General features: G+C 39.9%; 1 protein-coding gene across 3 annotated transcripts in view; it reads left to right on the top strand.

The window, feature by feature from the left end:
• The window catches only part of PTPRB (protein tyrosine phosphatase receptor type B), a 175794-nt gene that overhangs the window by 109142 nt on the left and 40505 nt on the right, over positions 1 to 26147 (top strand). For all 3 annotated transcript variants that reach the window (XM_056800732.1, XM_007503048.3, XM_056800733.1), the window contains 9 exons: positions 984 to 1247; positions 3662 to 3925; positions 6267 to 6536; positions 7321 to 7584; positions 9985 to 10248; positions 11862 to 12143; positions 20122 to 20400; positions 21458 to 21607; positions 25894 to 26137. In XM_056800732.1, the coding sequence (XP_056656710.1) occupies positions 984 to 1247; positions 3662 to 3925; positions 6267 to 6536; positions 7321 to 7584; positions 9985 to 10248; positions 11862 to 12143; positions 20122 to 20400; positions 21458 to 21607; positions 25894 to 26137 (2281 nt within the window). The remainder of the gene's footprint in view (positions 1 to 983; positions 1248 to 3661; positions 3926 to 6266; positions 6537 to 7320; positions 7585 to 9984; positions 10249 to 11861; positions 12144 to 20121; positions 20401 to 21457; positions 21608 to 25893; positions 26138 to 26147) is intronic.

Below are 26147 nucleotides of genomic sequence, written 5' to 3'. Positions count from 1 at the left end.
TCTGTGTAATATACTCTACAGAACTGCTCTGGGTGATGATCAGCTAAGATAATTTCTATAAAGTACTATAAATCTTTTTTAGACCAGATTTATAATTTCCTTGGTGTAGAGAATGCCCAAGTGGGGAAACTCCCATTGCAAATGCAAAGGGCAACTATTCTGTAAATTAGCATCCTTAAGAGTTGCCCAGGATACTGACAGTTTAGGTGACTTGTCCTAAGTCACATACTTTAGGTGAAAGTCAGGATTTGAACCCAGGTCTTTTTGACTCCAGAGTAACTCTAACTTCTATTTCATCAGTCTTCTCTAAAAGGCAGTTTTTATTTCTATTATACTTGCATGAATGTGGTTCTTAAATAATGTAATAGCAATAACAACTACCATCAATTGAGCTTTAAAAAAGGGAACCCTTACCCTCTGTCTTGGAAGTATTGGTTCCAAAGCAGAAGACTGTTATGGATCAGGCAATTGGGGTTAAAGTGACTTGTCCAGGGTCATATAGCTTAGGAGTCTGAGGCCAGATTTCAATCCAGGACCTCTCAACTCCAGGCCTGGCTCTCTATATACTGGGCCACCTAACTGCCCCTGAATCTATTGAGCTTTGAGTTTTGCAAAGTACTTTATAAATTTTATCTCATTTGATCCTTACGGTAATCTTGGGAGATAGGTGCTATTATTATCTCCATTTTCTAGATGAAAAACTGAGGCAAACAGAAGTTAAGTGACTTGTCCAGAGTTGCACAACTAGAAAGTTTCTAAGGCAGGATTCAAACTCAGGTCTTCTTGACTTCAAGGTGTTCTATACAACCGAGTCACCCAGATGCCTTGCTATGCACAATGACAGCTCACTTTTTTTTTTTTAGGTACTTGAATGAGTTGATAGGTTTGTGATTTCTTCCATGTGAATATTTCCTCCACCAAGCCCATCAGTTCAATGCTTCCCATTCTTATTGAGTCATTCTGAAATTCTCCATTCTCTCCAGTCCCAGAGTCTGTAAAGGAGTTAACGCTTCGTAATCGGAGTACAGAAGAGCTGCATGTCACGTGGGTGAGAGCTGATGGAGATGTGGATCAATATGAGATTCAGCTTTGCTTCAATGATGTGAAAGTCCTTCCTTCCCTTCACCTCATAAATACCGCTACTGAGTATCGTTTCACATCCCTAACCCCTGGCCGCCTGTATAAGATTCTTGTTTTGACAATCAGTGGGGATGCACAAAAGTCAGCCTTCATCGAAGGTTTAACAGGTAATTAAAAGTGTATTTCTTCCATGTGAACACGCCAACAGAATAAATGGGCTGTAAATACAATAGACAGTTGAAGCATCTTGGTTATACCTATGAAGGAAAGAGGGAATGTTACTTAGGCTCAGAATCTAGCTAAGAGTGTACTAATGATAGAAATTTCACTTTCTTATTCATTTGATCTCTTGAGTTTGAATTCAATACAGGAAAATAAAAAAGCCTTCATGAAGCACAATGTTGAATGGAGTTTCCATGGAAATAGCTAATAGCATAATCATCTACTAAGAGGCATTATCTCAAGCTTAATAATCGTACTCCAATCTCAAACTATGCTATGACCTTGAATGGTTCCTTGACTTAGGATGCAATGCATCACTTTGACTATAAAGCAGATATATTAAAAAAAAAAAGGCAATGGAACTATTATAGCAAAATGTTTTAACAGTCTAGGATGAAAATTGGTGTGTACATGAAATGCAATATTCTCTCTCATATGAAGGAAAGAATAACTCAAGGTCAGATTTCATCATCAATTGGGGTATAGATGTAATACCTAAGATTGGCAATTGCTGTCTTTCAAAGGAAGGGCGGTTAAGAAGGAGCAGAAATATCGAGTGATAAGTTCTATGGCTTCCCCACCCTTCCCACTCCACATCCAGTCCTACTCCCTCATGACCACAAGCTTTCCTTTGCAGTGAAGTTTGTTGGATTATTTCTTTTAAATAAACCTGCTACATGCATCAGCATGGTGCTTCTGCGTTTCCCCCAAAGCTCAGACCAGAAATAAGGGCTGCATGGCCAGAAGAATGAGAAAGCATCATTTTAAAAGAATTAAGGTCAAGATCAAAGTCTAGGTCAACTATGGGGCATTTATCAAAAGGAGATGAGGGAAAAAAGATCAGATAAAGAGAAGAGATGATGTTTGCCCCCTACCTAATGCTTTGAAGAAAATTCTGTGATTCTGTGGAGAGAATATGGATAACTAGGTGGAGATCAGTGAAGTTTTAAAAAGAAAATAACTGATCAAAGCATAGTCTTGTAACTGTTGCTTTTTAGATAAGCCAAAATTCTTTGTAAGCCACTGAAAAGGCCACTTCATTTTCAAGTTTTTTTCTTTCAAAGCTCCAGTTTCTTTAAGTGTTAATTTGAAACCTGGTCTGGAAACCAATGTCCCCAGTCTACTTCCAGGAAGTAGTCCAACTTACAGCAATATAGGCAAAGGATAAAACAGTATCACAAACCTTGCTAGACAACAGAGAAACTGGCATTGGTCTAAAGTAAATGGATGGGGCTCTGGGAGGTCTGAAAACAAAGGAAGTCTGCTTGCCTGAAGTAAATGTCTCTTCCAGGTAGCTTCCCTCACTTTTAATATATCCTTCCCCCTGAACTGGTAGATGGCATATCACTGTTCTGGCTACTGAATATTTCAGCCCCTGAACTCTGAGTTTCCTTTCCATGACTCCATTTACTCTTTGTGCCTGGTCTTAGCCTGAAATTTCACTGCATACTTAAGAGAGACCATGGCACAATAGAGAGTACTTGTCTGGGTGAAGTAATGGATGGAGTGCTGGATGTAGTTAGGAAAATCCAAGTTTAAATATCTCTTTGACACTAACTGTGTGATTTTAGGCAAATCACTTCATCTCTCTTAGTCTTAGTTTCTCCATGTATACAGTGGAAACAATTATAGCCCCTGCTCACTGGGTTTGTACAAGGGTCAAATGATTCAGTTGGATAAAGAGTCTTTTAAACCATAAAATGCAATATAAATGTTTCTGGTAGTGATGGTGGTGATGTGGGTTCAAACCCTGACTCTGCCAACCACTTCCTGCAAGACCTGTGAGAGCCATCATGACATAGTATGAATAAAGACCTGAGTTTATGTCCTGCCTATGATGCATACTGGCTATATGATTCTGGGTAAATCATTTAACCCTTCAAGCCTTGTATTACACATCTTGTATTACACTTAGATGAAAAGTTACAGAGAAGGTGCCAACCTGAATTGCTAGAGAGAATTTCCACATCTGGAAGTTCTCTATATCATTAAATTCATAGGTCCTGTCCCTATCCCTACAACCCTGGAGAAGATACTTCTCTTTGAAACAGTTTCTTCATCCATAAAATGAAGACGTTGGATGAAATGGTGTAAGGTCCCTTTCATCTCTAAATCTATGATCCTGTGATATTTATAAGATGAGATTGAACTAGATGATCCCCAGATCCCCTTCATGTCTAAATGGAGCAGAAAAGCCAGATGGAGTCAGCCTAACATTCTGTCTTTCTTTGTGTCCCCAAAAGCCTGAGAATCTCAGGAGCCCAAAGAGCAAAAGTAAAAACTTGGAGTTGAAAATATTCCCAGTGAATTATCTAAGTTGTCTCAATTTTTTCCTCTCTTTATTTTTCTTTTTCTTTAGCTCCAAGTCCTGTAAAAAATATACATGTTTCCCCTAATGGGATGACAGACAGCCTGAAAGTGAATTGGACACCTGGTGGAGGAGATGTCGATTCCTACACAGTGACAGCACTTAGGCAGCATCATAAAATTGACTCACAAACTATCCCCAAGCATATCAATGAACACACATTTCACAAATTAGAAGCAGGGGAACTATACCAAATTGTGGTGGAGTCCATCAGTGGTTCCTTGAGTAACCAGGTAGAAACCCTTGGTCGAACAGGTAAGTGCTGATATGATAATATCAAGAGATCATTTAAGGTGGGAAATGGTCAACAAAGCATTCTTTAAAAATCTCAAAATTTAATCAAATCACAAAACATCTAAATGGCCAGAAAGTAAATTTTGTGATTTAATAAGTATTTTAAATGTAATGCAATAATGAGAATTATTCATAATAGCCTCCCCTCTCATTTATCCTGTTATATTTTTCCTTATTTTCATGAATTTTATAGAAGAAATGGAAATTAAATCATAAGGATCGTGTGATTCAATGATAGAAGTATTAGTACCAAATGAATTCTGGCTATCCTTTTGTTTGTCAAAGATGATAGTAATTTAAGTTCTGTTATTAATTCATATTGTATAACTGTATGTGTTTTAAGTACTCTTCTTCATTGAAGAATGATTTTCAAGGATATAAAATGTTTTATATATTATACACATATCACAGATGAAGACAAATTAGCTAATAGACACAATAAAGGAAGGTCAAGTACCAATTCTAGGAATTATAAAACTATATTATATTATATTGTGTTACATTATATTATATATCATATATCATCTGATAACATATCATATAGCATATTATAATATAGCACAGTACATTATATTATATTCCATTAAACATCTCATATCATGTTATATTATATATCAGTATTATAATATGCTAAAGTGTAATGGTATGTTATTTTATATTATACTATACTATATTACATTATTTATACTACATATTATTTATATACTATATAACATAATATAAATATAATATATTAATTATACAGCATACTTCATTTTTCAAGACTCAATTAAGAGTCAGAACTAAATGGTTTCTGAGATCCCTTTCAACTCAAATATTCAATGATTAGCTAATCCAGCTATGTTTACTAATTCATTTGAACATACTTCTGTCTTGATTAGCACTCTGCTTAAATGGAAATGTGTTTGCATTTCACAAGTTCTTCCTTTTAGTGCTTTAAAATACTTATTTGCAACAACTTACCTTGAGAATAACAAGACTCACAGTTTATTTATTCCTTCAACAAACCTTAAACATGAACTTACTAATTATTGGTAGCTATTGATAAACTTCAGCTAGAACTTATTTATAAGATTTGCAGACTGTATAAATCTAGTCACAAAAACCTTCAGGCTTTTCACCCATCCCCCAGTATTAATCAGAACTATTCTCACTTCTCCTCTTTGTCTCTGTGGTTTCAGCCAATGTCTAGATACAGAGTGAAACAAAGAACTGAAGCAATCATCCAAGTAATTTAGTCCTAGAACAACTTTCTTTTTTTTTTATTTTCAATTAACAAGCATTTATTTATTTATTTATTTGTTCATTCATTCATTCATTCATTCATTTATTTATTTAAAACTTTATTTTATTTGGTCATTTCCAAGCATTATTCATTGGAGACAAATATCATTTTCTCCCCCCCCCCCCACCTATCCCATAGCCAACAGCGCGATTCCACTGGGTATCACATGTGTTCTTGATTCGAACCCATTTCCATGTTGTTGGTATTTGCATTAGAGTGTTCATTTAGAGTCTCTCCTCAGTCATATCCCCTCAACACCTGTAGTCTAGCAGTTGGTTTTCCTCTGTGTTTTTACTCCCACAGTTTATCCTCTGCTTGTGGGTAGGGTTTTTTAGATCCCTGCAGATTGTTCAGGATCACTGCATTGCCACTAATGGAGAAGTCCATCACCTTCGATTGTACCACAGTGTATCCGTCTCTGTGTACAATGTTCTCCTGGTCCTGATCCTTTCGCTCTGCATCACTTCCTGGAGGTTGTTCCAGTCTCCATGGAACTCCTCCACTTTATTATTCCTTTGAGCACAATAGTATTCCATCACCAACAGATACCACAATTTGTTCAGCCATTCCCCAACTGAAGGGCATCCCCTCATTTTCCAATTTTCTGCCATCACAAAGAGTGCAGCTATGAATATTCTTGTACAAGTCTTTTTCCTTATTATCTCTTTGGGATACAAACCCAGCAGTGCAATGGCTGGATCAAAGGGCAGACAGTCTTTTAGCGCCCTTTGGGCATAGTTCCAAATTGCCTTCCAGAATGGTTGGACCAATTCACAACCCCACCAGCAGTGAATTAGTGTCCCTACTTTGCCGTATCCCCTCCAGCATCAGAACAACTTTCTCTAAAGCTGTTCCCATGAGTAGATATTTCACAGGATTGTTTATGTGAGAAGGTCCATGTGATCAAACAGTTATTGGTTTCTGTTTCTAGACAGTCAGAGATTTTTCTCCATTCATGATTATGCCTGAGAAGATCTAAGCTAATCTGGTTCTCTTCCCTTTGGTTGTTATCTACAGTGCCTGCATCTGTCCAGGGATTACATGCAGACAATGCATATAGTAGTCATTCATTGATAGTGACCTGGCAAGGAGCAGCTGGCATGGCAGAAAGATACGATATCCTGCTTCTAAGTGAAGAAGGGACTCTCCTGAGCAACAAATCAGAGGTGGCTTCAGCTAAGCAACACAAATTTGAAGATTTAATACCAGGAAAGAAGTACAAGATACAAATCCTGACTGTCAGTGGAGGCCTCTTCAGTGTTCAGGCTGAAACCGAAGGTCGGACAGGTAAGAAAAATGCGCTGGGGTTTTTTCCCCATATCAACCTGAGTCAGGAAGACCAGGGTTCAAGTCCTTCAATGACACCTTTCTAAAATTAAAATTTTCATGAAAGGATATATCAAGTAATGACTAGAAAGCCGGTCTTCATGCCAGAAAGACTTGAGTTCAAGAATAACTGCTGAAACATACTGACTGAGTGATCCTGAGATAGTTGCTTCATCTTTCAGAGCCTTAGACAATTTTTCAAGACTATAAACTCCAAAGAAGATATTCATATAGGAAGATTCCTCGTCCACGAGTTCTCTTTCTGATGGAAACATCAGAGGTCTCATGACTATCCTTTCTTTAAAAAAAAATACTCTTACCTTCTGTCTTAGAATCAATAAATATCAGGTCCAAGGCAGAAGAGTGGAAAGAGCTAGGCAATGGGTCATACACTTAGGAAGTGTCTGAGGCCAAGTCTAAATCTAAGCCTTCTTAAACAAAAAATGGTTGCCATGGGCGGATAGTTTTGTCCCTGGTAACTCTTGAAGACCACCAAATTCAAGGGTCTCAGACAGTATTGGACCACAAAGCTAATTTAATTATTTTAACTAATAAAACTAATTTAACACAAATATAACTATTGTGTGAATATTCAATAATTGTCACTCACTGGTAATTGATATTAAGATTAGGGATGGCTCTTCCTTATTTGAAAGTTCATTCTCTCTTCTCTATGACCACCCTGCCTCTCAATGGATTTTCATGACATTAGCTTTCTAACAGTCTTTCTAATTCACGTTTCCAGTGCCGGCAGCTGTGACCAATTTGAGGATCACAGAGAATTCTACCAGTCACCTAGCATTCACCTGGAAGACCTCTGAGGGAGAGCTAAACTGGTACAACATCTTCCTATACAACCCAGACAAGACCCTTCAGGAGAGAGCTAAGGTGGACCCTGGAGTTCAGCACTGTGCTTTTCAGAACCTGATGCAAGGCAGAATGTACAAAATGGTGATTGTGACTCATAGTGGGGAGCTTTCAAATGAGTCATTTATATTTGGTAGAACAGGTAAGCACTCCCTCTCTCCCCACTGCCAAAGCAGTAATATACAGAAAGGAAAGTGGAATTCTTCACTGCAATAATCTTTAGTGTGCAGAGAGTATCTATTTGACAAATTAAAATCACTCTGTCTTCCTCTCTCGCTCTCTTTCTCTCTTCACTCTCTCTCTCTTTCTCTCTTCACTGTCTCTCTCTCTCTCTCTCTCTCTCTCTCTCTCTCTATATATATATATATATATATATATGTATGTATGTATGTATGTATTTTAAATAAAAAGCCAAATAACTATTTTCCCCAGCCCTGAATATAAGTATAATGCATCCTTTGAGGTTTTAGGGGAGGGCAGAGCTGTGATTTTATTGGCAGAAGAACTCCCAGCAAAGAAATTCCTTCTACCAATGCATATTCCTAACTGCTCTGCAACTTAGAAATTGGCTTGGGATTCTGAGAGATTGAATGACTTGCCGTTATTTGCACAGCCAATATATGTCAGTTGTTGAATTGTTTTTCATTTGTGTCCAACTCTTTGTTGGACTCCATATGGCATTTTCTTGGCAAAGATAAAGGAATGGTTTTCTATTTCCTTCTTCAGCTCATTTTACATATGAGGAAACTGAGGCAAACAGCGTTAAGTGACTTGCCCGGGGTCGTGAATCTAGGAAGTGTATGAGGCCAAATTTGAACCCAGGAAAATGAGTCCTCCTGATTCTAGGCACAGTACTGTATCCACTGTACCACTTTGCTGGTCCAACATGTGTCAGAGACTAGGCTTAAACTCAGGTCTTCCTGGTTTTAAGGCCAGATCTCTATCAGCTACCCAGTGGTGCCTCTTATTAACTCTTCTAGATAGATAGATAAATGGATGGATAGATGGATGGATGGATGGATGGATGGATAGATAGATAGATAGATAGATAGATAGATAGATAGATAGATAGATAGATAGATAGATAGATAGATGGATGGATGGATGGATGGATGGATGGATGGATAGATAGATAGATAGATAGATAGATAGAGATATATGTATATATACATATAATTTATATGCATGTATATATGCCACCCCCACCCTCCCTGTCTTTCTAACTAGTTGCTCCTTCAGTATTTTGGTTTAAGTGAATCAACTTTTACTAATACACCATGGGGAAATCAGGGATGTGTCTGAAAAAATATTGTATATGCACACACATACACACACACACACATACACACACACAAATATGTAACTGAGCCTATATAACTGAAAAGTTTTAGGAGACACAAAAGTATAGCATATCTTCTCATGTTTTATTAGAGGATTGTTATATCCAGTAAAGCAACAATGACTGACTCTGCTCATAAATTCACACAGGGAGTGTGCTATACTGACTCATGATTTCCCCCCGGGACCTCTGTCCTTTAAAGGAAACTTAAGCTCTATTGAAGGGTGTAAAAGTGGGAGATGGGCCTCATCTTAGAGGCAGCTAATCACTGAGTGGATAAAGCTGGACCTGGAGTCAAGAAGACCTGGGTTTAACTCCAGCCTCAGACATTTACTAGCTATATGACCCTGGGCAAGTCCCTCCACTCTTTTTGCCCCCATTTCTTCAGCTGTAAAATGAGGATAATAACAGCACCTATCTGACAGGGTCATTGTGAGGATCAAATGAGATTATAATTGTAAAGTGCTTGGCGCAGTGCCTGGAGAAGAGTAAGGGCTCTGTAAGAACTTGTTTCCTCATCCTTCAATTATGTAGGCAATCGTTTGTATGTTCTGACTTCAGCTGCATGGAAAAGGGTGCAACCAAAAGTTCTCCCATGGAAATGTCACTTCTAAATTTGAAAAGCACTTGTGTGAACTGGAGTAGCAAATCACTGGTTTCCTCTCCCAAAAGATAAATGGTGGGGCAATGTTTAATTTCAGTTGCTCTAACAGAGGGAACGCCTTTCATCTCTGCAATTAGTGATAATCATGAAGTGTAAATACCTCCGGGAAGGGAAAGATCTTCACGTTAAGATGTCAATGGATGATAACTAGCCATGTCCTGAAAGTTGAGCTGATAATAGATTTGGATAGGGACAAAATAGGGAAAGGAGCTCTAAATGGCCAAAAAATAGTTGGAATAGAAGAAAGGGAAATCTGAAGAAACTAAGACCAATGTTGCTTGGAGTATCTGTACTTTTCTCTAAGGTAGACCCTCAAAATTTAACTTGATGAAATTAAACAGTTCAGATGCAAGGTAAAAGTCTGTAGTATGTTTTGAGATTAAGATTCTTCACTCGATATATCCAGATGTACCTAAACTCAGAGATGAGGAGGAAGATCAGGATGTCTGCCCCTCAAGCTAAATTTGATAGGCATAGTCCAAGAAGCCTTCTTTTGGCACTGTTGAGCACTCAGCAGTAATTATCCTTTTTTGTTTTAGTCCCAGCCACAGTGAACAACCTCAAGGGCTCCAATCAGAACATGACAGACAGCCTCTTGTTCACCTGGAGCCCTGCACCTGGAGACCTAGATTCTTATGAACTGATTCTTTACAATCCCAATGGCAGTCAGAAGGAAAAATGGAAGGCAAAAGATCTCACAGAGAAGCATTTCCATAGCCTTGTTCCTGGGAGAATGTATACTCTAAGTGTGGTGACTCATAGCGGTGACCTCACCAATACCATCAAAGCTACGAGCAGAACAGGTAAGATGTTCAGCTGCCATCATCCTGCTGTCCAACTCAACAAAATAGAAGCAACATATATGACAACATAGAACAACCATAGGATCCACCATAGAACACACCATAGGGCCAACATTGGACCAACACAGGAAATACCATAGAACCACCATAGGAGACACCATAGAACAGCCTTAAGAGACACCAAAGGAGATGCCAAAGAACCAGTATATATCATGTATACATCGGACCACCATTGGATATAACATACACCCCCTATAGGATATGCCATCACATTACCATAGGACATACCATAGAACTACCATAGAAGATACCATAGGACATACCATCAAACCACCATAGGATATACCAAAGAATCACCATTGCATATACCATAGACCCACCATAGGACATTTTTAATTAGTTTCTTTAGTGATGTGATTTTGATTATGTAAATATTTATAGGGATAAGAACTAGACCCATAATTTCTTTGCCATAGAGAACCCCTTAGATCTAGATCCTCCCCTTCTCAATACTGATTGGCACCTTCTAATCTTAGGGAGTCACTCTAGCAATGAGAATTTAAATGACTTGCCAGTAGGTATCAGAGACTCAACTTGAACCCAGGTCTTCATGACACTGAGACCAACTTTCTATGCACTACTCCCTATAGCCGCTCATGAATAATTTAATTTAAAAATTGACAAAAGAAAATAATGGGTACGTTACTCAGAATCAATTCAGTTTACATTTTTGTGCTATATTCTTCATAATCTAGAGGGCCAGTTTACATTTCTAGATTTATTCCTCATTAATCTCCTACATATACTATATTCCAGAAGAAGTGACCCACTCCCCTGAACTGGGGATTACATCTTCTATCTTAATACCCTTACGCAGGGAGCTAGGTCAGGACTGAAGGCAGGAGGACCTGCATTTAAATCTGGCCTCAGATACTTCATAGCTGTGTAACTGTTGGCAAGTCACTTACTCCCATTTGCCCAGTCCTTGCCCTTCTGTCTTAGAATTGTTACTAAGTCAAAACATTTATAAGAGCTTAAAAAATATATCCTTATACAGACTCTCCATGCCTAGAATGATCTGCTTCTTCCTCATCTCCTCCTCTTACAATCCTTAAGGTTCAGCCAGATGCCAACTTCTATAGAAAGCCTTTCCGGGTTCCCCCCTGCTAATTAGTGTTTTCTTCCTCCTCAAATTATCTTGCACTTACTCATCTGGGTAAATGTATTCCACCCAGTAGAGCAGAAGTTGCTGAAGGGCCTGGCTTAGGTTGGGTTTTCTTGTCCAGTCAAGTCAATGGACATTTATTTAGTGCCTTCTTTGTGCCACATACTATGCTAAGTGCTGGAGATACAAAGAAAGGAATAAGACAAACCCTGCTATGGAGGGTCTCACACCTAATGGAAGAGACAATGCATGAAAGAAGCTAAAATATCAATATTAGCTAATATTAGTGACAGCTTACTGCACTGAATTAAAATTGTATTTCCTTATCAGAGTGAGACTAAATATAAGGCATAATTGGAGACCTACAAAAACAGCTATATTTCATGTCACCTAGACTCAACATAGCTTCCAAAACCCATGCAACTTCTTCACTTTCTTTTCCATACAGCACCAAGTCCTCCAAGTTCTTTGTCCTTTGCTGATGTGGCAAACACTTCCCTGGCCATTACATGGTTAGGTCCACAAGACTGGACAGACTATGATGACTTTGAACTCCAGTGGTTTCCAAGAGACCAGCTCACCATCTTCAACCCCTACAGTAACAGAAAATCAAAGGGACGCATCATATATGGACTTCATCCAGGGCGATTCTATCAATTCAGTGTCAGGACTGTCAGTGGAGAATCTTGGAAAACCTACAGCCAACCGATTTCTGGAACAGTGAGGACAAGTATGTCATTTGGGGGACCAGCAGTTCTCAGGAGGTGGGGGGTGGGAGGTAGAGAAGCCATTTGATCACTTTAAAGGTCCTTACTTTATATCTCCTGTTTGTTATGGAAGATTGACTCAGATTCATTTAGAAAACAATGTGAGTTATAGACTTGTCTCTTTTTATATGTGCTATGATACTAAAAATAATTCACTTTGTGATCAAGATCCTTGAAAGACTGATATGAGCTTTGTAAAACATTGGCATCTACTTTCTTTAAGAGGCATTTTTCTAAAATTCTTCCTTCTTCCTTTCTTCCTTTCTTCCTTGCTGTTCTTTCTTTCTTTCTTTCTTTCTTTCTTTCTTTCTTTCTTTCTTTCTTTCTTTCTTTCTTTCTTTCTTTCTTTCTTTCTTTCTTTCTTTCTTTCTTTCTTTCCTCTTCCTTCCTTCCTTCCTTCCTTCCTTCCTTCCTTTCTTCCTTCCTTTCTTTCTTCTCTTCCTTCCTTCCTTCCTTCCTTCCTTCCTTCCTTCCTTCCTTCCTTCCTTCCTTCATTTCTTTCTTTCCTTCCTTCCTTCCTTCCTTCCTTCCTTCCTTCCTTCCTTCCTTCCTTCCTTCCTTCCTTCTTCCTTCCTTCCTTCCTTCCTTCCTTCCTTCTTCCTTCCTTCCTTCCTTCCTTCTTCCTTCCTTCCTTCCTTCCTTCCTTCCTTCCTTCCTTCCTTCCTTCCTTCCTTCCTTCCTTCCTTCCCTTTTCCCTTTCCATTGTTATTATTTCCTGTCTCTCCAGTTTACTATTTTTGTGACTCAGGGGAAGTCACTTAACCTCCCTGGGTCTTAGTTTCCTCATCTAAAAAATGAGGACACTAGCATTAATGACCTCTGAAGTCCCTTTCAGCTCTCAGTCTGATGTTCCATTTAATAGCTAATCTGACTCTATAGTACTTGGAGGGAGAGAGGAGAAAAAAAGAGGGGTGGGGTGGGGTAGAGAAAGGGAGAAAATAAATGGAAGGAAGGAAGAGAGGGAATAAGGAAGGAAAGAATTGTAAGGCCATACTTACAATTATACACTGTTTTACAGTTTATAAAATGCTTTCAAATACATAATGTTATTTGATCCTAAAAATGTCTAAATGTAGGTGGAAGTTGTTATTGTTCAGTTGTGTCTAACTCTATGTGACTCCATGGACTTGTTATTTCTTGGCAAAGATACTAGAATAGTTTGTCGTTTCCTTCTCCAATGTGTCCCCATTTTATAGATGAGGAATGTGAGGCAGATAGAGTAAAATGATTTGTCCAGGGTCACACAGATAGTAAATATCTAAGGCCACAATTGGATCTGTCAGGCCCTCTATCCACTGCACCACCTAGTTACCCAACTTAGCCTAGTAGCCCCCAAAATTAAAGTGCAGAAATGAAAACTAAAAGGAGGATCTAGGACTTTAGTGCAAACAGATCATTAATGTGGCAAAGATGAGTTAATCCAGTCATTTAGAGGATCATAGATCTAGACCTGGAAAGGATCTCAGAAATTGCCTAGTCAAATCTCCCCATTTTGTAAATAAAGAGACCCAGGCTGGGTAAGTGGTTAGCAAGCATCAGAAGTAGGATGTGAACCCAGGTTCTTCGACTTCCAACTTTACTGCCCAATGCTGCTTCCAGTCTAATCCAAGAAAGATTCATTTGGTATATAGCATATTCCAAGTTGAGCATCCAGGTGGTGCAGTGGAGAAAATGCCAAAATTGGAATCAGAAGTCCTGAATTCAAACATGGCCTTAGAGACTTACTAGCTGTGTTAACCCTGTTTGCATCAGTTTCCTCTTCTGTAAAATGAGCTGGAGAAGGAAATGTCAAACCACCTTTGCCAAATGGGATCACAAAGAGTCAGACACGACTGAAACAACTAAACAATGACAATGATAACTTACATTTACATATATGAAAGGTAGAGTGTGATATTGTGTATAGAGACCTGGTCTCAGAACCAGGAAGACCTAGGATTAAGTGTGATATACTAACTGCATGACCCTAGGCAAGTCACTTAACTTTAGGAATACAAGACCAAGGTCTCTACCTTCAAGGACTTTACATTCTGCTATTCCATCTGTGTCTTGCACTTTGCAAAATGCCAAGTACATGGGCTTATAAATCTCAAGTTGGAGAGGCTCCTAGGTAGCTTTAATTTATAGAGAGCTGGAGATGGGAGGTGCTGGGTTCAAATCTGGATTCAGACACTTTCAAGCTGTGTAACCCTAGGCAAGACACTTGGATCCCATTGCCTAATCCTTACAGCTCTTTTCCCTTAGAACCAATGCACAGGATTGATTCTAAAACAGAAGGTAAGGATTTTTTTTATGAGAATTAAAAAATAAATCCAAGGCTGAAAAGTTCATATAATCCAGTGTCCTATTTTACAGATGATAAAACTAAGGTCCAGGGATTTGAAAGGGCTTGCCCAAGGTGAATCCAAATAAAAATATACTTTATTTCAAATTCTCATGGCATTTGAATTAGATTATAACTTGTGACCCAAATACCAAAGGACTTGAGTCATATCCTTCAGTGTATATGTTTCTCGAGGCAATGTGGTCTGCCAAAGGAAAAGGATTGGGCTAGATGGCCTCAAAGATTCCTTCTAGCTCTAGACCTCATTATTTTAAGTCAACCAGATTTGACAGTCCAAGTTCTCTATGTCATTGGGTCCTTCCAGAATCATGCCTCTACTATATCTGTAAATGCAAAATATGTCTGTTCAGGGTTCAGTTCCTACAGAAAGAAAACAGTCCTCTTGGGAAGGACTGTGAATCTATTATCATTAAAGCCTGGCACCCATGCCAGGCCCTCTTATGCCAAGGTTAAGGAATGGGCAGTAACTAGGTTGAGGTGACACCCAGCAACACCCAGCCCACAAGACTCAGTTTCACTCCTGCCTGATTTAATAAAAGATCAAAATTTCAATGGGGAAAAAGGAGACAGTAATGAAAAGCCTTTTGTCTGCTTCCTATTCTCTGCCCTTGAGATCAGTGACTGTGTCGTGTTTCTCTTCCCCATCCCCAGAGTATATTGCATGCTACCTATTAATTGTCAACTTAGTTGAGAAAGGTAAGAATGGGATTCAGGAATTGTTTGGGGCAGGGATGGGAGCTGGGCACATTTGTATAGAAAGAGAGCAGCTACTCTTTTTACGTGGGCATTTTCAGGGTCTTTGGTTACTTAATTCTGTAAAAATGTACAGTCAATTAATAATGAATGGGCTGGTAATGGGAAGGTCTTCTGACATGATGGGGAAGAATCTTTAATGCTGGCTAGGGCTGACCTGGATCTTCCTGAATGAAAATCTAGCCTCAGACATTTACTAGCTGTGTGACACTGGGCACAGTTACTTCACCCAGTTTGCCTCAATTTCCTTTTCTGTTAAATAAGCTGAAGAAGGAAATAGCAAACCATTCCAAGTCACAAGAAAACTCCAAATGGGATCATGCAGATTTGGACAGGAATAAAAAACTAAAAAACGATTGAATGACAACAGGACTGAGGGGTCTGGGCGAAAGGCAGAGGGAAGAAGGCTATAAGATAGTAGTGTTTCCAACAAACTCAAATAGAAGTGGGGACCAAGCCAAACATAAGTATTCCTTCAGGCTGGGCCACATATTACTTGGAAACCCACATGTTAATACATCTATGTTTTGTTGTATTTTATTTATATACTTTGTTCAATATTTTCAACTTACATTTTAATCTGATTTGGGTGGCACTTGGGAGTGTTATGGGCTCCATGTTGCCCCCAAGCAGTGTGTTTGACATCTCTGTATTTTCTAGAATAGATCCCAGACCCAGTGGTGGGGTTTTTTTTTAATTTAAATATTTTGTTTCTCCAATTACATGCAATAACAATTTTCAACATGCATCTTTTGGATTTAAAAGATCCAAAATGTCTCCCTCTCTCCCTCCATTTCCCTTACCCTTCCCAGAGATGGTAAGCAATTTGATTGACCCAGTATTTTTTTAAATCAGGCACCTGAATACTGAAGCAGAGAACATATTCTCTTTGAAAGCAGCATTGTTTGTAGAGGATGGTAATCTAGGGAAATTGTTTTAGTTCTCTGAGATTCTTCTGAAAGATGCAAGATGACTGAATGTGTACAGTTATGGACATAAGGAGAAGAGGAAGAATTATAGGATCATAGGGTTAAAGCCAGGAGGGACCCTAAAGGCCACTGAACCCAACCGCCTCATTTTACATATGGGGCAACTGAGGCATTGAGTGGTTACGTGGCTTGTCCAGGCTAACACTACTAGGAAGTGTCTAATGGCAGAATTTAAGCTTAGATTTTTCTGGTTTCAAATACAGAGCTCTCTCTACTGCTCTGCCCTCAATGGATATAGAGGTTCATGTCTGAGAATAGAACTCAAATTTATAGTTACCTACATTGCCAGCGGTGTTCATCCACTGTCCACACAAATTGATTATTCAACAAAGCAGGAATCAGGCACCAATAAGTAAATATAGAATGGAATTTCCAGGGGAGCTAAAAATTGAGGGAACCAGGAAAACCTGCTCCTTGAAAGTGGTGGCCCCTGCCTGAAGTGAATCCTGAGAGGTACTCAGTATTTCAAGAGTCAAAAGTGAGGAGGGAGGCAAAGGCAAAGAGATGGGAGACAGGATGCCATGTACAAAGAACTAATAAGCCAATTTAGCTAGAACATAAGGTGTGTGACAGCAATTAACTTGTAAACCAATGAACCAGTTCATGAAAGGCTTTAAAAGTCAATAGAAGAGTTTGCATTTTATCCTAGAGTCCAGTCAACATGTGCTTTTATTAAATGCCTGCAGTACACCAGGCAGCATGGAAACCACTGCAACTTCTTTAGCAAGATTCTGAGAAATCTCTCTCACTCTCTCCCTAAAGTCTGACATTTACATATTCCTATTCACAAGCAGACATGCACCCCTCCAAAATGAACACAAGCATTCTTCTATATACAAAGCAGTGGATCACCAATTTCGAGCTAGAAGGGACCCTTGAACCCATCAGATTTAGCCCCCTCCTTTTATGGATATGAAAAGTGAGTAACAGGACTTGAGTCAAGAAGGCTCTTCTTCCTGAGTTTAAATCTGGTCTCACATCACTTCATCCTGTTGGCCTCAGTTTCCTTGTCTATAAAATGAGATGGAGAAGTAAGTTACAAACCACTCCACTATCTCTGCCAAGAAAATCCCAAATGGGGTCATGAAGAATTGGGAATGACTGAAAAATGATGGAAGAACAACAAACTGAGGCATAGATAGGCTAAGTAACTCTTCCTAGGTCACAAAATGAATAAATACCAGAAGAGATTTGAATCCAGGATAAGGATTTCATAGGATATGAACCCAGGATTTCCTAATTCCAAATTCAGGCCCCACATCAATCCAACAGAGCAGTCTCCCTCTCACATACTAAGGCATACTCGATGCTCATAGAAAATCTCCCTTCACTGATTACCTGATTAACTGATAAAATGAAGTACGACTGGTAGAAAGTAGTAGTTTATACCTCATATCTGGGTCCCATAGGCAGTCATAGTGATGACAGCTCTCACAATCATGACATTGGTGATTTAGAACCCAAGACCTGGCCCTCCCAGCTGTTCCTTTTGGGAGGTAGAAACAGGTCTAGCCCTGGCCCCCAGGAGCTCCCTTATGGTGGAGAATTGGAAGACATGCCAAAGAATGATATCAGATTAGCTTTGCTTCTCTGTCTCCTGGCTCCCAATATAAACAAAGGTTACATCATCCCATCTCCTGGGTGAAGAGGCTAGATATCAGCCATGATTGCTTCCACCCATGCCCCTCCCAAACCACACTGATTTAGTCTACATTGACATCTGTTCACCAAGATGTTTTAGTGTCTACCCATAACAGATCACAAACTGTCAAAGGCAAGAAGACAGCCCTGTAGTTACCTCTACTTTGTCTCATGGGTCACAGAACCTAAGGGCAGAGCAAAGGGGGTCTGGGGGGAGGGCAGCCTCAATTCACTGCCTAGTTAATTGCTTGGACTTACCAATGAGATTGCTTTCTAACATCAGTCTTCCCATACACTATATATTTAGTATTGAATAGACAGACAGACAGATGGATGGACAGATAGACACATAGATACATAGATAAATAGATTAGAGAGAGAGGGAGAGGGAGAGATGGATGGATGGATGGATAGATAGATAGATAGATAGATAGATAGATAGATAGATAGATAGATAGATAGACAGACAGACAGACAGACAGACAGACAGATAGATAGACAGACAGACAGATAGATAGATAGATAGATAGATAGACAGACAGACAGACAGACAGACAGACAGACAGATAGATAGATAGATAGATAGATAGATAGATAGATGGATAGATAGACAGACAGATACATATATAGATAGATGGCTAGATATAGATATATACATTAGAGAGAGAGAATATGTGTATAGTATATGTATATACTATATATAGTATATAGTGCATATAGAGTACAGTATATCTTATATAGTGTATATATCATATATGTGTATATATATAGTATATATACATGTATAGTGTGCATCTGTAGTAATGTATGCACATAGTATATATTGTGTATATATAGTATATATGCAGTATATATAGTCTATGTGTGTAGAGTATGCATAGTGTTTATATAGTATACATTTCTAGTGTATATAGTATGTATATATAATGTAAAGCTATAGTGTATATGCAGATATAATATATATGTATGTGATACATAAATGTGTTCCTTTTATAATACAATAGCTGCAAGCTAAAAAACCATATACTCTGAATGTCATTTTAGAAAACCCTTAACGTTTGTCTTTTTTTTAAACCCTCAGCTTCCATCTTAGAGTCAATACTGTGTATTGGTTCTAAGGCAGAAGAGCGGTAAGGGCTAGACAATGGGGGTTAAGTGACTTGCCCAGGGTCACTCAGCTAGGAGTCACATTTGAACCCAGGACCTCCTGTCTCTAGTCATGGCTCTCAATCCACTGAGCCTCCTAGCTGCCCCCAATGTCATTTATTTTTAAGTAACATCATAGATCTCAGTCTTTTGGTTTCAGGACCTTGGCACCCCTAAAAATTATTGAAGACCCCACAAAGCTTTGTTCCTGTGGGTTCTACCTAGTAATATTCTCTGTATTAAAAACTAAAATGTCATAGTAGTTTGATGAAAATTGTTCTGCCCTCACAAACCTCCTGAAAGGTCTCTGGTACCTGCTGGAGTCTCCATATCACACTGAAAACTACTGACCTAGAACAATGGTTCTTAACCAGCAAACTATGAATTTCCAAAACTCTTTCCACAATTGTATATCAGTCAGCAAATACTTCTCAAGTCCTAACATGTGCCAGGTGTGGTGCTCAGTACTGAGGATTCAGAGAAATTCCAGGCCCTGGTCACAAGAAACTCTATCCAGTGGGGAGGACAACAGACAGACAGCTGGATACAAATAAGATAAAGGAAGGGCAACGTGGAGATCATCTCAGAGGGAAGGGGCTGAGGTTAAGAAGGACCAGGGGCTGGGCAAGCCCTTGATGAAGGAACTGAGACTTGAAGAAAGCCAGGAGGGACAGATGAGGAGGGAGAGGACTCAGGGACAGCCCATGAAGATGCCTAGAAATGGCACATCATGCAGAAACAGGGGCCAGCGTTGTTGGCTCCCAGAGTAATTGTTGGGGAAAGGAGAGTAAGAGGTTGATGTCTTTGGGATCCTTTGATTTGATTTGATTTCATTTTAAAATATTCTTCTCAGAAAGGACAAATAGTCTTCACCAGACTGCTAAAGGAGTCCATGACATCAAGGAGGGTTAAGAACCCTGGCCGGGGAAGTCTTTTGAGGTGTTAGAGCTATTATTCAGATAGCAAAGCCAGAGCCAGTCTTGTCCAACGGAGCTGAAAGCAAACACCACAAATGGGAACCATCCACTGCCAAAGTCTGAATACATTCTATTACTCTCCCTCCTCTAGGGCCAGACAAGATACAAAACCTCCACTGTCGCCCCCAGAATTCCACGGCCATTGCCTGCTCCTGGATCCCTCCAGATTCTGACTTTGATGGGTACAGCATTGAATGCAGGAAAGTGGACACCGGGGAGGTAGAATTCTCCCGAAGGCTGGACAAAGACAAATCTCTTCTCAATATCATGACCCTGGTCCCCCACAAGCAGTATCGGGTATCCATCAAGGTGCAATCTGAGCGCATGACCAGTGAGGTTGTGGAAGAGACCACAATCACTATGATTGATCGTAAGTATTTGTCTCCCCAAAAGGAGAGCTTGTCCAGTAGTGGTCCACTGAAGAAGGTGAAGCAAACGAGCATTTATTAAGCACCTAGTATGTGCCAAGCACATAGTTCTTGGGATGTCTAGGTGGTAGAGTGGAAAGAGCACTGGGCTTGGAATCAAGAAGAACTGAATTCAAATTTAGCCTCAGATACATATTACCTATGTGACTTCACCCTGTTTGCCTCAGTTTCCTCATCTGTAAAATGAGTTGGAGAAGCAAATGGCAAACCACTTTAGTTTCTTTGCTAAGAAAACCCCAAGTGTGGACATGAAGAGTTGGATACACTTCTTAACTGTGACCCAAGGCAAGTCACTTAACCTCAATTGCCTAGCCTTAGCCACTCTTCTGTTTTAGAATTGATACAAAATGGGCAAGGAGGTGGCTCAGTGGATTGAGAGCTAGTTCCAGAGATGAGAGATGTTGGATTTAAATCTGGCCTTAGACACTGCCAAGCTGTGTGACCCCCACTGCTCAGCCCTTACCACTCTTCTGCCTTGGAACCAATACACAGTCTTGATTCTAAGATGGAAGATCAGGGTTTTAAAACAAAAAATTGATACTAAGTCAGAAAGGAGGGCTTTTTAAAAACTAAAATAAAAATGAAGGGGGAAGAGCTGGTATTCTAGAATTGAAGTCTGAAGGTTTCTCTCTATGGGACGCCCTCACTAAAAGTAAGGCAAGCAATCTCACCACCACACCTGTGTGAGTTGGTGCTTTGTTCAAAATAACCCTTTTAGTGGATGGGATGAAAAATACAGGGTGACATCCAAAAAAGCAACCCCTAGGAATCCTGCAGAGGGATGGCTTCTTTCATCATCTTGAAGGCACCACCCGCATGCCATTTCCTCTGCCAATTTCTCTGTTGGACAGGGGAGATGATTGATAGTGGCAAACATCCTCCAAATGGGAACTCTTCTGGCTTGGGTTGGGTTGGGTTGGGTTGGGTTGGCTGGGGTCCAGATTTGTGAGGCTGCTGTATAGAGTGGTGAAACCCTCTTTGTTCCTTCTCCTCCTCCAGGCCCTCCTCCTCCACCTCCACACATCCGTGTGAATAAAAAGGACGTGCTAATTAGTAAGTCTTCCATCAACTTTACTTTCAACTGCAGCTGGTTCAGCGATACCAATGGAGCTGTGAAATACTTCACTGTAGTGGTGAGAGAGGCTGATGGTAAGTTTTCAGGAATGACAATACTACAGGACACTGAGAGAGACCAAAGAATCTCCTCTGATGGTTTTATTTTGGGGTTTTAACCCTTACCTTTGGTCTCAGAATAAATAGTGTGTTTTTGGTCCCAAGGCAGAAGAGGGGTAAGGGCTAGACAATGGGGGTTAAGTGACATGACCAGGGTCACCCAGCTGGGAAGTGTCTAAGGCCAAATTTGAACACAAGACCTCTCATCTCTAGAACTGGCTCTCAATCCACTGGGCCACCTAGTTGCCTAGATACACTCTGATGATTTTAAATAAAAGAAGAGACAGATTTTTAAAAATTCTATTTACTTTAGGGACAGGTTACTTAGGTATAATAATCCTATTAGGAACAAATTGTGTTGTTCAGTTATGTCTAAACTCATGACTCCATTGGGTTTTCTTGACAAGGATATTGGAGTAGTTACTTTCTCTAGTGGATCCTTCTGTAAGGCAATCAGAGGCTAAGTGACTTGCCCAAGGTCATACAACTAGATAGTGTCTGAGGCTAAATTTGAACTCCAGTCTTCCTGACTCCAGGCCCAGTACTCTAACCAGTGAGCCACAGCTGCCTCTAAGGATAAGGGTATGGACTAAATGATCACTAAAAGGTGCACCCAGCTTCATAATCCTCTCATTTTCTGGTCTTAATGCTGAGATGTCATTGTTCCCAGATTTCATTCAGCAAAGAGACAGTCCCATAACTATGAAGGGCAGAATATAACAAAGCTATTTCAGTATCAGAATAGATCACCAGAAATAATAAGCTGTACTGGTAAGAACAAAACCTAGGCCAATAAAAGGGTCTACTGTCCTTTGTTCATTGAAAATTTCTCTCCAGAATGAATATGTTTTAGAAGAGAAGCACTAAACTCTTCACCATTCTTTGCCCACCCTTTAAGCACACATCCCTTCATCTGTCCTGACCTCGAATATCTCCCAGAAAAACCCTAAAAAAAAACCCTTATTGCACAAACAAGCCAAAAACTCAGAGAGGGGAAGAAGGAAAGGGTTGTTAGAGTGTTTTGAATATATTCTTTCCAATTTCCCATTTTGGTTTCAGACCATTGCATCCTATTAGTCAGCCAACTAATATTTACTAACAACATTCTAAATCTCAAGGACTGTGCTAAAAAACCCTGGGGATACAAAGGAAAGGAGAGGGGAGGGGGAGAGAGAGAGGGAGAGAGAGAGAGGGGTCATAGAGAGGGAGAGAGAGAGGGGGAGAGGGAAGATACAGAGAGAGACAGAGAGAGGCAGAGACAGAGACAGAGAGAAAAACAGAGAGGGAGAGAGAAAGAGAGAGAGGAAGAGGGAGGGGAGAGAGAGAGCAAGAGAGATTGAGAAAGAGATGCAGAAAGAGAGAGAGAGAGAGAGAGAGAGAGAGAGAGAGAGAGAGAGAGAGAGAGAGAGAGAGAGAGAGAGAGAGAGAGAGAATCGATTAAAGAACTATAATCTATTTAATCTCTAACTAGTTCCAAGATATTTGATTTCTAGTTACAGGATACTTGGTTAAATATTTCAGAATATCCATGGAGTACTCCCTCCTTAGAGAGCTGTAAACTCTGTTAGATAATAGATGATTTTCACAAGTTGCTATGACAAAAAAATAAAAATCATCACCTAATGGGGATGAATTTCCTTCCAGGAATAAACTCTGACTCTGTTTTCTTTCAAGACTCAGATCAAATCCCTCTTTCTAGAAGAGCCCCTTCCCTTTTCCTCTCCTTCAATACTAATGTCTCTCCTTCAAGACAAATTTCTTTTATACCATATTTATCTTGTATTTCTCCTCATCATTAGAATTTGAGCTCCTTGAGGGCCGAGCTCTGGTCTTTATTTTTCTTTGTATCTTTTTTGTTTAGGACATAGTTGACACTTCATAGATAATTGTCAGCTTACTGACTGGACCATAAAAGACATTAGCTATCAGTTACCAAGCCCTAAGCCTTTCTAATTTGGTGGTGCCTGCCTGGACTTGTCCTTCACTGTCACAGTCTTTGAGAGTTCCTATAGCATAACAAAATATAAGCAGTCAATAAGCACCTACTGTGTACCATACGGCACTATGCCAAGCCATTTGGTTTGTGCCAAGCATCAGAGCAGGACTTTAGCGAAGGAGCTCATACTAATTTTTTTACATATTTTATATTTCCCCCAATTGTGTACAAAAAAGAACTTTTCAATATTTTTTTTAAATTGTGTGCTGGATTTTTTCCCTCCCCTCAGTACATTTCATTGATGTACTCTTCGAATTCCCAGGCTCCTCACAAAATAGTAACTTAAAAAAAAGCCCAGCCCTTCTGGTATTACCTTCCTTAAGGACAGGATTTTGATTCCCCTAGTCAGCTCTGAGTTATCTATGCCAATGGAGAAGAGCAATGGCCCATATAATCCAAAGCTTCAGACAGACTCAAAATCATTTGTATAACCTAATGTGTGTTTGCATTCTGTGGGACAAATCCCATTTTAACTAATGTATAACAAAACTATTTTCTGAGCTCCTCTTAATAGCACACACATTTTGATACAACAGAATGGTAGAATTATTCAGTGGAATAATTTGGATCTTCTACCTTCCCCTTATCTATCATTTTAAAAAATCTAACCCACATAACATATGTATTTGTCAGTGTATTAACATATGTGCACATATGTGTACATGTATATAAATATGTGCACATGCATGCATATATAAGCATGTATAGATACACATGCACATATATAGCAGCTAAATGGCTTAGCAGATAGAGCACTGGGCCTGGAATCAGGAAGACCTGAGTCCAAATCTGGCCTCATTTACTAATTACTAATGATCCTAGACAAGCCATTTAACCTCCATCAGTGTTGAGCCATTGGAAAAGGAAATGGCAAACCACTCTAGTATCTTTGCCAAGAAAGCCCCATGGATAGTCCATGGGCTCATGAAGAGTAGAACATCACTGAACAACAATAATACATGCATACATATATGTATATATATACACATGCAGATTTATCCTCCTACTTATAATACCATAGAGAGTTGCCCTCGAAGCTAGGAAGACGAGTTCAAATTTCACAAAGACCCTGGATAAGTCATTTAAATCTATCAGTCAGTACCCTAGGCAACTCTCTAAGACTATCAGTTTCAAAAGGGATGCTCAACTGCATTGGTAGAGGGAGTTTCCTCATCTTGAAGTTTCTTATAGCAATGAAATCCCAGGAGCTCTCCCTATGTCCAGTTCTAAAGCCATTGGTTAATTATCTTTTGCTTAAGCTGCCATCAAAATGAGTTTGCTCCAAAAAAACCCTCAGGGACTGAATTACTGAAGGGATAACTCTGAGGTGGGCATTGGGTGGTAGCAAGAATTTCTGCAGCTTTTAGTAGATTTGGAAAAAACTTTTTCAAGTCTGGATGCTACTTATATGGGGGAAATAAGTATGCAGGAAAGACCCTAAATGGGCAGGAAGCTTTGGCAACAGATAAGATTCTTCCTAGTTCCTATTTCAGTCTCCCCTGTCATATGGATAGCTCAGTAAATCATTGACATGTATACCAGGAACTCCCAGCTTTTTCGAGTTGATGCCTCATCAGTAGTACTTAGAATTCAACAATCCTCTCACTTCCCCCTTCTAGAAGAGCAGTTGGCATTTATTTATATTTGAGGAAAATTGAGTTAAACTTGGTAAGAATTTCTCAGAGCTCTTGCTGATGGCTGGACCATGCTCTAGCCGTCCTCCTAGGGTGGAGCAGCCAGAGCTTTGTCTGAACTGTGGAAATATAGAGGATACTTCCTGACGCTGAGCAGGTAAAAACAATGGAACTTACAGACTGGTTGCTCCAAATAGGAAGCTGCTATTGATGACTCACTTCCTCCCTTCAACCACACCCCAGGTGAGCAACAACCTCGTAGTGCCCAGCCCAGTTGCCTCTTCTTAAAGACAACTTTCGCAGCAGGTGCTAGTTGGTCTGCTGGGACCTCAACTGACTATTTCCCCCTAGGTTCATGTATTCCAAGGCTTGGGTCCCTCCCTTTTCCAACGTGTTTATGCTGCTTGCCCAGGAGCTGAGAGGATTAGTTATGACTCTGCCTCTGCGGCTACTGGAAGGAAGGAGGTTGACCAGTCAGGATTTGGAGTTACTCACCTGGGCAAGGAAGTAGCCCCTTCCTTACTGTGAGTCCCCCAAACCATGCCCAGTTCTCCCAGTAAAAACAAAACAAACAACATGCCCCCACCTCCCCCACCCCCCATAACCAAACCTGTGTGCCTTCCCCCTTCCAGGAAGTGATGAGCTGAAGCCAGAGCAACACCATCCTCTGCCCTCCTACTTTGAGTACCGCCACAATGCCTCCATCCGGGTCTATCAGACCAACTACTTCGCCAGTAAATGCGCAGAAAGCCCTGAGAGCAACTCCAAGAGCTTTGACATCAAACTTGGAGCAGAGATGGAACGCTTGGGAGGCAAATGTGATGCAAACCAGCAGAAATTCTGTGATGGTCCCTTGAAGCCCCGCACTGCCTACAGGTGAGGTGCA

The sequence above is a fragment of the Monodelphis domestica genome, chromosome 5 (genome assembly GCF_027887165.1).
Source record: "Monodelphis domestica isolate mMonDom1 chromosome 5, mMonDom1.pri, whole genome shotgun sequence".
In the NCBI taxonomy this organism is placed as follows: Eukaryota; Metazoa; Chordata; class Mammalia; order Didelphimorphia; family Didelphidae; genus Monodelphis; species Monodelphis domestica.
This window is presented reverse-complemented; position numbering and strand designations above follow the sequence as displayed.